The sequence below is a fragment of the Falco biarmicus genome, chromosome 2 (genome assembly GCF_023638135.1).
Source record: "Falco biarmicus isolate bFalBia1 chromosome 2, bFalBia1.pri, whole genome shotgun sequence".
Taxonomy (NCBI): Eukaryota; Metazoa; Chordata; class Aves; order Falconiformes; family Falconidae; genus Falco; species Falco biarmicus.
Window position 1 is genome coordinate 19,378,915 of NC_079289.1, and position 14,247 is coordinate 19,393,161.

The 14,247-nt window shown below is 45.5% G+C and overlaps 1 protein-coding gene across 2 annotated transcripts in view; it reads right to left on the reverse strand.

Annotated features, from left to right (window-relative positions):
- The window catches only part of ARHGAP20 (Rho GTPase activating protein 20), a 63,828-nt gene extending 51,292 nt beyond the window's left edge, over window positions 1-12,536 (reverse strand). For both annotated transcript variants that reach the window (XM_056329357.1, XM_056329356.1), the window contains exons 1-2: window positions 12,339-12,536; window positions 2,138-2,223 (exon numbers count right to left, since the gene is read on the reverse strand). In XM_056329357.1, the coding sequence (XP_056185332.1) occupies window positions 2,138-2,223; window positions 12,339-12,437 (185 nt within the window). In that variant the 5' untranslated portion in view covers window positions 12,438-12,536. The remainder of the gene's footprint in view (window positions 1-2,137; window positions 2,224-12,338) is intronic.
- Window positions 12,537-14,247: the final 1,711 nt, after the last annotated feature.

The window sequence follows — 14,247 nt, forward strand, 5'->3', positions numbered from 1 at the left end:
ACTTCACCCGATACCTCTCACTAAGGCTACATGCTTCAGAACAACCGGACCAGCTAAGTTGTTGCACGCCACAGACAGAGGACAGACATAACTGAGGCAGCATCCATCAGCTGTGAAAGTGGCAGGGTCTGTCGGGGAGGCAAAGCGTTGCCTTTACTGCAGAACAAGGCAACATTTTCCCCTCTTCAGTCCTCTCCATCACACAGTTTCTGCCAACTGGCCTTACCAAAAAATCCTTCCACACATCAGATCTGGAAATAATTCTGATCTGGGCTATACAAGCAAGACATATTTACATGTAAGAAAGTGTAAAATTCTTAGGTGAAAACGTACATACTGAGTGTGTACCCCACTCGGTGTCTCTCCAGCTATGTCTGATTTGTGGTACTTACGGAGCGGACAATAAAACAAACAACAACAAAAAAGTAGAATTGAACAAAAATATTCATGTCTGAACCCCAGCAGGCAAATGACAGAAGACTGAAATATAAGCATCAAATATAGTTCATTCTCTTAATATCAAGGAGCAAATCTTAAGATAGCTTGAAGGGAAGACATTATGGAGACACAGGTGTATAAACTGCAGGAGACGCTGAAGCCCAAGGGCTGAGACATCCCATATCTTGTCCCCTGTAATCTTCAGTTATTGCTACTCCCCATAGTAATAGTCCATCTCTAATTTCACAACTTCACATATGAATGTGTCTTCTATGCCCAAACGTGGTATCACAACAACAATAGCTACAAATACAATCAAGAAATCACAGTAAATGAAGAATAAATATGATAGTCCAGACAATCTAAACAATTTCAGTATTCTCATTAAGGGGTTACAAAATACCCATTTCTCTTCTTTTAAAGACCTCAAAACAAAGTCAGAGAGAGGCCACAGAAGAAATTTTACAGACAGAACCAGAAGACATGTTGCTGGCTCTCAGTCCTAGGCTCAGGCCACTAGACTACACAAAAAGGTGCAAACGCCTTTAGGAATTAATTTCTAAGTTTCCTTTTATGTCATAGCCAGCAAAAAGACCTGCAAGTCGTTTCAACTCATTTTCCTTTCCTATTTTGCAACTCTGATGTTTTCACAGAACACTTTCACAGGTTTCAGAAATACTGTGGAATTCTTCATGATGACAAATATGAAACCAGGTATTAGTTAGATCAAACACAAAAAACTTTCCAAAGCTCACATACTGATTACTTAACACACCCCAGAGTAGGAAAAAATATTCCTTACAAAGCCATACTTTAATTTCCCTCAATAACGTTTCTTCGTAAAGAGCTCTACACAGCTGGAAGCATTAACAGCCTACCAGATGGTTCACTTCTCAATAAACACTTATGTTTTGTAAGTTTAAAGTCTAATGAACTGTAGTGCAGGAAGACAAAAGTTATGTATGCAGAGTGGTTCAAGTGGCAGGTCAGAGCTGGGGCTGGAAGGGGACTGGCTCCACAGAAACTACCATTTTTATGGTAGTTTTACATTGGGGTAGGGATGGAGGAGGAACAGCTGATCCCGGCAGAAGATGAAGACAAAAATGCTGAATACTTCAAACCCACCCACCCCCACATACTCAGCCTCACAAGTGCTAATGCTGGATGGGAGGAGGCTGTGACCACCAGATCCTGGCCCACAGCATTGTCCCAAACAAGCAGATGCCGGAGAGCCTGTACCATGCAGCAGTCCATGACTGATACTAGAATTAAATTGTACGATCCCACAATAACCACTCCCAAGTTATGCCTAGCACGGCATGAGTGTACAAAGCAAAAAGTAGGAAACACTCATCTTCCTCTGCCCATGCCATCTCCCCCGCAGGCAATCATAGCCTGCCACGAATTAATTAGAACTGAGCAGCCCAAATGTTGCACAGCCAGTTGCACATTGCAGAGCAGCTCTGCTTGCTCAATTGGGTATAAACAGCTTAGTATGGCAGCACTGGGGAAACCCCCTCCAGGAGATCAGCCAGCATCTCAGCTGGATCTATCACATCTTTCAGCAGGCTTTGCAGTTGTGCAGCTACTGAGCAGCCTGAATTGTGACAAACCTTGTGTGGATAATAGCTGAAAAACATTTCAGGTTTTGGGCTGAGAAACTGCAGAACACTACATCCAGCAAAACTCACTGACTCACCTTGAGATCGATCTAGATCTGTTAAGTGCTTTGACAAAGATCAAAGATGGTGCAGACTGGCGTCTTTGGGCCAAACTCTTCATTTTCTGATTGGAAAGAGAAACAAAATGAAATCACAGGTGAGAATCGGAACAAGAACTTCATGGATACACACTTGTCGCAGCCAGAGTCCAATTTCAGACCATAGGAAAAAAGCTGAGTTATTGCCATCAGCAACCCTGGAGGGCAAAAATAGTTGTAAAATACCACATATTGAGAAAAATGGGAGCACAACCAGAAAGCCAGTGATAAAGAAAAGCTGATAATTAGTGTCCACACACAAATACATGAGGTACACTGCACACATGAAATAAACACCTAGAGCTTGTCGTCAATAGTTTTTTGTCCCTTAACAATCTTGTACTTTAAATCTATCAACTATCCAGATGGTGTTTCAAATTTCAAATGTTTCATACATTTCTGTGTCAGGCCTGACATTTACCATAAATGAAGGTTTGAATTCTACCCACCTAACCTCATGTGCTACACTGGGCTACCTTTTTTTTTTTCCAAATCTTTAGAGATGAGGGCATTTTCCTTCCCTACTAATCTAGCTGGAGCATTATGTCTTGTCTCTCCGTAGTCAATAATGACATTTTTTTCATTCCTGACTATGTATGGGACAAAACAGGAAAGTGAGAGGCACGGCAGTTCTTAGCACAGAATTCGGAAGGGAATGGAAAAAAGGAGACATTCAAAGACAAGAGAGTGCAGCAGGAAAAAGAAAAGACAAAGCATAGGGAAGACATGCAAATGTCAGTAGCTATCAAGGGAGCATAGATTCCCATTCATTGAAGTTGAATGCTACAATTAAAATACTGAGCAAATAAACAACACTGTTTTCCTCAGAGGCAGAAATTTTCAAAAGCAACCACAGGAGACAAAACCACACATTTCCCTGAACAGAAATTGGCATTCACCACTTTATCCTCTCCCTCCTGCAGCCAGATGCAGGACTAAGGAGTCCTGGCCCTAATTTTGGAGCTGCTCTCTAGAACCGGTTGTGCAGCCTGCTGCCAAGGTGCATGACCTCTCCTCTCCCTGACCCTCCACCAGAAGGGTGGTTGTTACCTTATTTAGCTCAAATATTTTTCAGAATAAACGGGTGAACAAAAGGACTGGGGTTGAACATCTCCTGAGACCCTGACAGGACAGCATCCAATGCTGGAGCAGTCCATTACACCAGCTTGGTAACTGCTGACAGCCCACAAACAGGTGAACCTTTGACATTCATGAAGTCTCTGTTCTCAGCTAATTGCAAAGCATGACTTTCTTCCTTCGTACTAAAAATAACCACTGACTACCAGGAACAAATATGTTAGGGAACAACTGATTCTTCTGCCAATATATGTGCTGGATGTGGCACGCATTTTGTTTGGGCAGGTGCACAGCATGCTCCCCTTGAAGAAATTAAAGTCTACAGTACTCCATGTTTTACTTGCTTTTGACAAATGCATTTCTTTCACTCATTGCAGTGCATTTATTGTATCATTTTTTTGGTTCCCCCTTTATTTATGTAGAGCATGCTTGTATGTTTTGTCAGATACTCAGTTACAGCTATTGTGCAGAAACTGTTATAAATTCAGCTGTGTAATTTCAATTTACCTTTAAAAATTATCCCCTCCTCCCTCTTTCTTTTATCAGAAAATAACCTTCTCAAGACTGATAAATTAAGCCTGGGAATATTCAGCTGTCTTCAGTTGGACTGTAACTGGATAATAATTTAATAGATTACTAACAATATAAATGCCATATTTTGCTAGGGTTGAGGAAAAAAAAATACTTTGCTAAAATCTTCTAGTGAATGAAATCAGTTTGCCTTACTGCAAGCAAATCTGAAAAGCTGTTCACAGTTTATAAAGTAGTATATCTACAAATATGAAGGCAAAAAGAGACCTGTGTAACAATGCTGTCCAACATGCTACAGAAGACAAGCCACAGATTTCACACAACCAGCAGATTTTAGGAATTTATATAAAGCATCAACTCCCAATTGGAAATTTACTGCGTCTCATTATTGGGCAGGTGGTGGCTTTCAGGGAGTGGTTAAAACTAGGAGCATCTCAGCTCATGCCAATGCAGTGGAGGTTTGGTTACATTTTCAAAGAGATCTTAATTCCTTCGACTTCTTAGGTCTGAAAAGGAAGCCACTGAAAAAAATGCAGCATTTTAAAATCTCTGTCAATTACGGCAGGTTTTTTCATGCTTGGGTTAGTAGCACTGAATAGTGCTTGTGGCAGTGAGATTCTAGTCTTGACTGAAATATCTGAGGACCAAGGAAAAGAGTAGGACTACAGCAAGTTTAGAGCTAAAAACAAGTGGCAAAGAGTCCCACAATAATTCAGGTTGGAGGGGATCCCAGAAGGTTTCTGGTCCAGCACCTCTGGACTTGCTGAGCGCAGGACCCATCTGAGCAGGCTGCTCCGGGCCACCTCCAGTCCAGGTCTGTGTTATCTCCGAGTATGAGATTCCACAGCTTCTCTGGACAACCTCTTAACACTGCTTTAAAGCAAAGCTTAACAAAAAAAGAGCCTTAAAAGATCACTGCTGAGATCTGGAAAAGGAAAATTTTCACAGCAAAAGTGAAGTGAGTCAGATCAGCTGTATGCAAATAAAAACATTACACAGAGACATTGACTACAGACAGAAAGGGGGGTTTTGTTTTTATTTTGCTATGTACAGAGTTTGGAAAAGAAAATAGGTGATCATCATGATAACTTGAATTGATTTACTTTGGGAAGGCAGAGGACAAATTCATTTTTGGCTAACTTGGACCCAGGTGCCTGTTCTCCTCGGTTTCACTCCATTTAACACGTGCAAGGCTGTCACCCTGGCAATGCAGACAAGAGGAGATAACATCTTGGACAGCTGTAGTGAGAGCAGATATTTGGGAGCAAAAGGAGATGCAATGACCAATTATCTAAGCGTGGGACACAAAGAAGCATTTCTCAGCATGTGTCCCACATCATAACCTCCCATTTTTTCATGTAAATATTAGAAAGGTCAACACAGAGAGAAATCCTCATACTTGCTGGCTGAGTCACACCCATGTGAAATGTATCATAAAATCAGTATCTGTAATGAATGTTTACAGTGTGCCAGATGCAAAGATGATAATCTTGTATCAGTCAGGAAAAACTAGAGCTATTTTTGCCTTCCTCATGTTCAAAACCTTGGGTTCCTGCCCCCTCCCCTCTGATTCAGGTTTAACTTCATACTTTCTGCATTTCTGGTGGTGGTTGTCTTGACTGCTTTTTTAATGGTAACAAAAAGGTTTGCTTTTTCCGTTGTTGGACTGGTGGTAGTATTTGATCAGTTTCTCATCTGGTGTAAACAGACATAGGGCTATAGATTTCAAAAGAATGAATTTACACCAGATAACTACTGACCTACACTCTAAAATACTGTTTTGTAAATTGTGACGGGAGGTGCGTTATGAGCAGATCAGCCCACCATGCTGAGGATGTGCAAACCATCACTGAAAATATGCAGTCTGTCCTCAGGAACCAGAACCCCTACAGACCACAGGATTACAGTAAAACTTCCACAAGTATCTCCCAAGTCATCAGCTGGAGGAAAAATCTATTCCTGACTGCCAGTATTCAGCTAATTTTGCCTGACAGTTGAAGTGGATAATGGTATTTTATGGAATTTATGTAAAAGAATATATTGCTGAATGATGATATTAATTCCCATTCTGTGAAAAAGAGAACATACAGCAGCATCTGCACGATGTCCTCAAAATAAAAGGAACTGAAGATAAAGCCGTCTCTTGTACTTTGTGTGTATCAACTATATCAAGCTTAGAAAGAGAATGGCAGAGCATTAATTAAATAAAGAATGCGTGAGAAAATTCATGGTACTTACTATTTCTTTAGTGATGACAATTAAGTAACAGATATACAGTGTTCAGAATATTTTACAAGAATCTAGAGAAGTGAAAATCTGTGCAATAAGGAGATACCCTGCTGCAGCTACTGCAAATGTGTAGGAGGTCAGAGCAGGCAGGCTAATGCAGGGACTGTGCTGTGGAACACACTGCCCGTGCTGCCAGGTTATGGTGCCTGACCAGTACGATGGTCAGGCATGTGCAGGAGGATTCCCTTCACCCAGCCTCCAGCTTGCACACCTGAGCTGTTTGCCCTGTGCTTCTTTTAGTCAACAGAGGGAAAAGGACACATTTACCGTACATCGCATCTAGAAGTGCTGTTTTCCTCCACTGACTGTAAAAGAAAACTAAGGTGACCAAGAAAATTGAGTTAATCAGCTCAGTCCTCTCCTTGCTGTCTGAGCAAAGGACAGGGAGCAGGCAAATTTGTGAGCTCATAGGGAACAATTGTCTTCTCAGAGAGTGGTCTGAGCTTAGAATGAGAAAATTGTATTACATGATATCTGTTTAAGAGATTGATATACAAAATAATTGAAAAATGTATTCAGTTCCTGATGGACAGCTAAGTGCAACAGAAATGCCTCCTCAGCAATGTGCAGATACCCTTGTAAAACCCTCCCCAGACATGAAAGTATTTGGGGCTCCTGATTTACAGGCCCAGAAGTGGGTCAAGGCTGGGACATCTGCCTGGGTCATTTAACTGGGTGATGGGGACAGCCCTCAGATGTGCCAGTACCTTGAGCTGAGGACTGCACTCAAGTGGCTATGCTCTCCCTCTCACCGCTTTATTTTTTCTAATAAAATGAAGTCTGATTTTAACAAAGCCTTCTCTTTAAAAGTATCTAAGTTAATAACTGTGAGGGATTTCATCCATGCAAACTGTGTTCCTGTTGTCTGAGCAACAAAACGTATCTATGGCAGGCATTTCTGGTTCGGCTAGACATGAACCAAAGCACAGAACACAAATCCTTACCAAAACTTGTAAGGCAAAAGTTCAACAAACGGCCCAAGAATCGAAAAATCAAAACAATCCTCAGCACCCAGCAGTTAGTTTTCCAGGGCAGTTGAGCATCACTCTTTCCCATGTATCACTGGGCCACTTAGGAGAGGCAATAAATCATTTTTTCCTATATACTATAATCCAGTATTTGTTAGACTTACAGTGTAGGGTTGTCTGAAAATACCAGAAATAACAAGAATCTCTTATACTTTGGTAGAACAAGAAATGGCTTTATACTGACCTATAACATTCTCGAGCCCTTATAAACAGGGTGAGAAGATGACTGCATTTGAACTGCTGGCTCAAGCAGCAGAGATGTCTAGGTCCCACAGGGAGCCCATTTACCATAAAGGCAGAGCAGGTGACAAAACTATGTGCTTTTATTTATACTGGCAGAATACTTGTACTTACAAGGAGTTTCCTAAAAAGAAAGCCATTTTTGGATGGATAGCTGAGGAGAAAACAATTGCAGGGGCACAAGGGGAAAGAGCTATCAATCAGCGCAGCAGAAGCAAAAGCACATCACCGTGGCACAGCAGCTGCTAGAGAGCACAGCAAAGATGGAGACTAAAGGCCATCTCAGAGTAGAAAGAAAAACAGATGAAAGAAACTAGGAGCAGAAGATGTTCTACGAAGTACCTACCAAAGGATATGAATCTTCGGAAGCACTGATACGGACACGTTCAAAAGATCTCACCCATCTACATCAAAAGATGGAGGTGTGGAAGACTACTAAAAGTGTGGAGGAGGGGAGTGTCAAATATTTTGCCTGTGGGTCCTGCTGGCAGCTGCACCGCACCCACAGTGCTCACACCAGCAGCCCTGTGGTGGTGGGATGAAGCACAAAGTTTCAAGCCTGACACAAAGCAGAAAGGTTAACACATGGACACAACTCTGCCCCAGTTTCTGTGCAGCAAGGCTTTCTCAGGAGCAGTTTACAGATGTCAGAGGGAGGAGATTCCTCCCACTCCACATGGATACTTCAAGCAGCATTAAGTAAACAGGCAATAATGTGATATATGCAGTTCTTCAGTATTAGGTCCTACATGGCCTGCCAAGTCCTTCTCTTTCCTACTGTGACTATGAGGGACAGAAAAAACAAAACAAAACAAAACAACCAAACCCCAAAACTAGGGAACTCAAGAACTAGAATATGTTGTTTTATGCATAATTTTTGAGTTTCTCTCATGGACAGACAGAGGAAGGATTGCTAATGCTAGTTTGTAATTAAAGCAGTGTCAGGAGGCCCATCATAACAGTAAGTTATCGTAAGCCAGCGCAGCCTGCCAAGGTGATTTCAACCTAAGGACCAACCACGCAGATTACTTCATTAAAAGAAGGGCTTTTTCAGTCCTCTCAGAGATAACATTGCTACAGAATATGTCTGCAGGATGACAGGAATTGTCCATCACTTCACTAACCAGTGCCAGAAGTGTTCCTGGACAGCTGAGACTCCCAGCACTACCCGGTGTGATTTTGGAAGAAACCCCCAGATCCCCAGCCAGGATCAGAGGACTTGCAGGAAAACTAAATCTCTGCTTAAGGACCTTTATGTTAAAAAACATATCTATAAGGGCATGAGATCAAGATATCATCAAATATAATGGCAAATGTATACTTAATTCACCTTTGCAGAGCACGACAAGTAAAGGATGCAGATTATGTATGACTACGTCTAGTCTTCCAATGCTGTTGAATTTTATCTATTTAGTACACTGCTGTGGAACACTATAACTCTCCGTTTCTTGCCAGTAAACTCTTGCAGTATTTGTGATCAGAATCACAAAGAAACACATTTTTATGGTGATAGGATACCATATTTCAAATCCCAAACCATTTGCTTAGTGCAAAATGGTTAATCTTTTGCACATATTGTATGAGTAAATATTAAAAATGCTGCGCCTCCAAAATATTTTAAGTAGTTACTTGAAATTGTCAAGGAGGCAGCAAAAACTCCTAAGAGTGACTCCTTGTGTTACCAAATACTGTCTTGTATAAAATATTTGGGGTTGGTTGGAAGTTAGCCCCTCTAAGATGAGACAAGTGAAACTCCAGGAACTTATAAATATGGTCAAATGACCGCAGCTGCTACTGTTGACACAGTTACACTGGCACAAAAGACGTCTCTGCTGCATAGTTTGTTTTGATAAATTTGTAGAAATAAGCTCTATCAGTATAATCACTCTTACTCATGTTACTTCAATCCACTTCAGAGTTGTATCAATTTACTGGTATTGGTTACTAAACACTCAGTACAAAACTTCTCTGTAAGTCACCCACACATAGTCCAGCAACGCCAAAAGTCCAGTAAAGGAGGGAATCTAGTCCACAGTTTTCCAAAGCATTAACTACCACACTGCACTTCAATGTCACCTTTTATCAGGGTGTCTTTAATGCCTTGTAAGTATTTAACTGGGAGAACCTCCTAGTGTCTTGTGAGGCAGGTTAGCAGTTCAAACCACTTTGCACGTCAAGAAAAGGAAAGGAAATATTTCCAGGAAAATAGCTGAAAGGGTCACACAAAAGACATGAAAAAAGTCCTAGATATTTTCTGTCTCTTGGTCCTACGAGGTAATCCTTCAGCTTTGTTTTGAGAAGCCAAGTGGAAGACAAAGTAGTTCAGACAACGACAGAATGATGTAGCAAATCTCAGATAATTTGAGAAAGGTATAGTCACCATAATAAAAAGAAAAAGGTTCAGTGGTCACTTAACATCCCATATTGGGGGTATTTGTGCCAGAAAGTAACATAGTTGATGTTAAATACCTATTTGCAACAAAATTGTTCCAGTTTACATGCTCTGTCACCAGTACCAAAACTGATTTTTGGCCAACATATTCTTGCATTTAACTGTACTTTACCAATATAAGCAGTGTGATCTCCCCCGTAGTAAGAAAGACTTCCAGTATTTTAAAAAAATGTGATGCTTTGGCACTGAGTGGAAAACAAAGCAGAGGTATATCTGGAAACCATAGGACCCAAGTAGTAGAAAAAATATTCGAACTGTCACGGAGATCCAGCTTCAGGCAAAATTAGGACTAGCCCATTGCTGCACATGCATAAAGGTAGGAATCTTCTCCTACAGACAGGCACAAAGAGGTAGCGTGTTAGTGGTCTCAAGGGAGCACCACAGCCATGGACAAGCAGCTGGGCGGTTGGCTGGATGTTGGTGGCTGCCTATGTTGGCTGTGTAGGGTATGTAAAGCTGCCATATGCTGCATGGCCCAGCCAGGGTCTCAAGCTGCTTCTCCACAGGAGGAACTCCATCTGTACCCTTGTCGCATGTGCCTCCACACTGAGGAATTCCAAAAGGGCTGCCAAGATCCGTAAAAAGTAATATCCCCGCTCCCTTGCCAGCACTGGCAAAAACAAGGTCTGCGTTCCTTCGACTGTGGGCTCTTTGGAGCAGGAATAGGAAACACAAGTGCTACCATTAATATTTGTCCTCAGAATGCTGAATCATGAAGTAGAACTTGTAAGAAAAAAATCTTCATCTTCACAGTACTTGAGCATCCCTTCTCATTTTAGGCAGGTGCATGCCTGGCATCAGGGCTCTGCCAGGTTGGAAGGTACACAGTACTTTGTCTTCAGCAAAAATGAAAGAAATTATATAAGAAAAATAAAAGCTGTTATCTTAAAATAGATTGCAGTACTTAGAGAAGGTATCTACTCCATCAGTTTGTCCACCTAGACAGCAGAAGGTGCTCCACCACATTGTGTAGGTATGTCACACTCCCTCTTCAGAAGCTGATCAGGCATTAAATGCAGCAAAGTGCGTTGCAAGTCTTAGCCAAATACTTTCCAGGCAACCATTTCACCACTGGCAGCAGCTGCCATGAGAAGAGGTCCCCAGGCTGTGGTCAGGCTGGAGCACTCTGTGCCTTAGTGGGACATGGCGCACATGGACACAGCCCATGGAAACACACAGCATCGCTTCCCAGCTCAAAGAGACACTTCATCAGGAAGAGAGGGACCAGGAGTCCTCTCCACACCACTGTGCCACAGCCAGCAAAGACCCAGCCACTGCTCAGCAGCAGGACTGGACACAGGCTCAGCCTCTACTACCATGCATCCTAAATTCATGTCACCAGGTGGACAGATTTAGTAAAGGACACTGTAACCTGGCCAGTCATTCTAATCCTGCCAGCCTATTTGGCAGTCAGTAGTATTGTACGCCTCTAAAGACAAGGCAGTGCATAGATTTAAATGTCATTGTGAGGCAAAATTAAGGCAGGAAGGTACCAGCTCTGCTTTGGGTAGAAAACCACTTGCTAAAACCAAAGAGAAAAAGTTTTTGTTATACACAGTGAGAAGAATGTGGTTATCACAGCTTGCTCGTTACAGCTAAGTATAAGGCAGAAACAAGTACTTGGCTGTACGCAGAGATGAGCATTTTGCACTAGATTGTGTCAAATGCTGAAAAACAATTTGAGACATCAAACAGATTTAACAAGCAGTTTTGAAGATGGGATGACGCTCTTCTGCTATCAATTGTGATATACCTAGAGAGTGCAAGGCGCTTCTTTGGGAAGCTGCTCTTACATTTATCTTGTACAAAGCACGTGTAAGAGCAGCCAGCAAACCCCCTCAGCTCCAGCAAAGCCTTCCCTCGCCCCCCCGACACACATGCAGCAGAGCCCTCCTAGATCCCCTGGATAATCATTCAGCAAATCTCCCCCCACGCTCTCTCTGATACTCATCCAGCAAAACCTCCAGACATCCATCCAGCAAAGCCCCCCTCCAGGTCTCCCCAGGACATCCATGCAGCACACACCCCCCCTCCTTATCTTCCCAGCACATCGCTGCAGCACTCCCCCCGCCCGCAGCTCAGCAGGAAATCCATGCGGCAAAGCCCCTTGGCTGCACCGACCACCACCTAGCAAATCCTTCCCTAGCTCCCCGGGACGCCGGCGCAGCAGCGCTCCTCGCCCACCCCAGGCAGCCAGGCAGCCGCCTGCCTTTGCTCCCGGGACATCCGCCCAGCAACCCCCCTTAGGTCCCCGGGGTCACCCACCCGGCAGAGCCCCCCGCGCTCCGGCGGGCACCGCCGCACGCCCAGCTCCCCGGGCAGCCGTGCCGCAAGCCCTTCCCGCCGCCAGCCCCAGCTCCCCCGGCAGCTTCCCCCCGGCCCCGGTCCCGACGGCGGCGGCGCAGGACCCGGGGCGATGGGCCCTGCGGAGCGCCCGGCGGGCAGGCGCTGCCCCGCGGCAGCCCGCGGGGTGCTCGGGGGCCGGGGGCCGCTTTCCCGCGGGGTCTCCCGGGGGCGGCCTCACCTTCTTGCTGTCGGCGGCGGCGAAGACCCTGCTCTCGCCGCTCACCGAGGACGAGCGGCCCGGCCCGAGGTGCTCCTGTTGCGGGGACATCACGTCCATGCGGCCCCGCGCCGCCGCCCTCCCGCCGCGGGGACACCCGCGCCGCCGCCACCGCCCGCACCATGGACAGGGCGCGCCGCGCCGCGCCACGCCCCCCTCGGCCACGCCCCCGCCCGCGGGACACGCCCCGGGTGTACACGCCCCTCACACGACCACGCCCCCCCGCAAGTTCCGCGCCCCGTTCGGTGGGGAAGGGGTACGGGAGCGGGCGGGGGGAGGGAGCTGATGCGCATGCGCCGCCGCCGCCGGGGGTTTTGGGTGCGGGGGGTGCGCGTTCGTGGTGGGGAGGGGGCGCGCGCCGCAGGGGCGGGGGGCGGGTCTCGGCGGGTGCCGCGTGGCGGCGGGTGCGAGGGGGACGTGGGGCGCGTGGGGAGCTGCGGGGTCCCGGGGGCGGCGGTGGTCCCGGGACTGGGGTGGCCGCTGCAGGGACACGGCACTGGGGGATGGGGCGGGCCGCAGCGGCCCGGAATTACCCTCCCCCCAGCTCCCCGTGTGAGGAGCAAGCAGCAGGCTGGGTGCGATGCAGGTGCGGGTGTGAGGGTCCTGGCGCGAGGGAGAGGTGGCCGTGGCAGCACAGGCTCGGAGTGCGCTGGGACAGCCGGGGGGGGGGCTGAGGGGACGCCGCTGTGCTCCAGAGGGCTGTGAACAATAAGGAGGAGGAACCCCTGGTTAAGCTAATGTGTAGCGTTGGCTCAAGAACAAATGGGTGTAAATAAGCTGTAAGTAACTCTGCTGGAGAGGGGAACAAAGCGTCCTGATCGTACTGATCGTGAGGAGTGGAGGAGCCACGCCAGCTAGAGAGAGGCATAGCCGCACGAATGGTGGCGGTTTGCACCAGCTGTCATGCTTGCGCATTACGGTGTACCCTCATTAACTAAGGTGTCTTCAGCTGCAAAGGGGCTACCCCTCATCACCCAAGAGGCTCTTTCTAATCCTGTCTTTCCACACTTTGCAAGGGAGATTTTTATCCCCCCCCCCCCCCCCTTTCCAGCTGCCACAGGCTCTGTGTGCATTTTCTCCCATGCTGATCACAAAAAAAAGCAGAAAAGGAGAGATCCTGCCATCTCATGTGCAGCTTTTCATATCTACCGCTTCCCTTGTGCAAGAAGAGTTTTTACATTCCCGTGATGAACTGGATTGGGAATTGTTACAGCTTTAACACAGTTATTTTTCATCTGGAGAACCCAAGTAGGTTCTCCTCCTGGAAGCAGAAATGTATGTGCTGCTTCCATAACTTGCTGGTGGCTGCTCTGGTGGCATATGACTGAAATAGCAGTAAATGATGAATTTGGTTCCATGTTCCGCAGCCACCTGGATAGGTTATTTAGGCCCAGCGTGCCCACGTGATAGTGCTTCAGTGAACTCTTTGTTGAGATTGATCTGGGCACCTGCCCTCTCCTTGCACCCTCTTTTCTGCAAGTCAGTGGAAGCATGTAAGTGTTAAGTAAATGAAAGATGAAATATTAAAGATGCAGCAGCACTTTAGACAAGACTTCCTTTTAGGCAGAAGCACTGAGGTTTTCTGGATCTGACTGTTAACTTTTCCTCCCTACCCTATGCTTAACCAGTATTAAAAAAAAAAAAAAAAAAAAAAAAGCCATAGAGAACTATAGCCACTAGGAGATAGCCCTTGGGTAATGCTGTACCTGTGCATCCCACCTCAGAAAGCCCACCAGGCTGCCTCCCGTATCCTTGGGAAAGAGAAATGGATGGTTAGAGCAGAGGTTTGTGTTTTTTATATATATTAAACGTATCATGAGTTACACCATTTCATCTTCATTGAATTTATAAGGTCTTTTCAGCTGAAGTG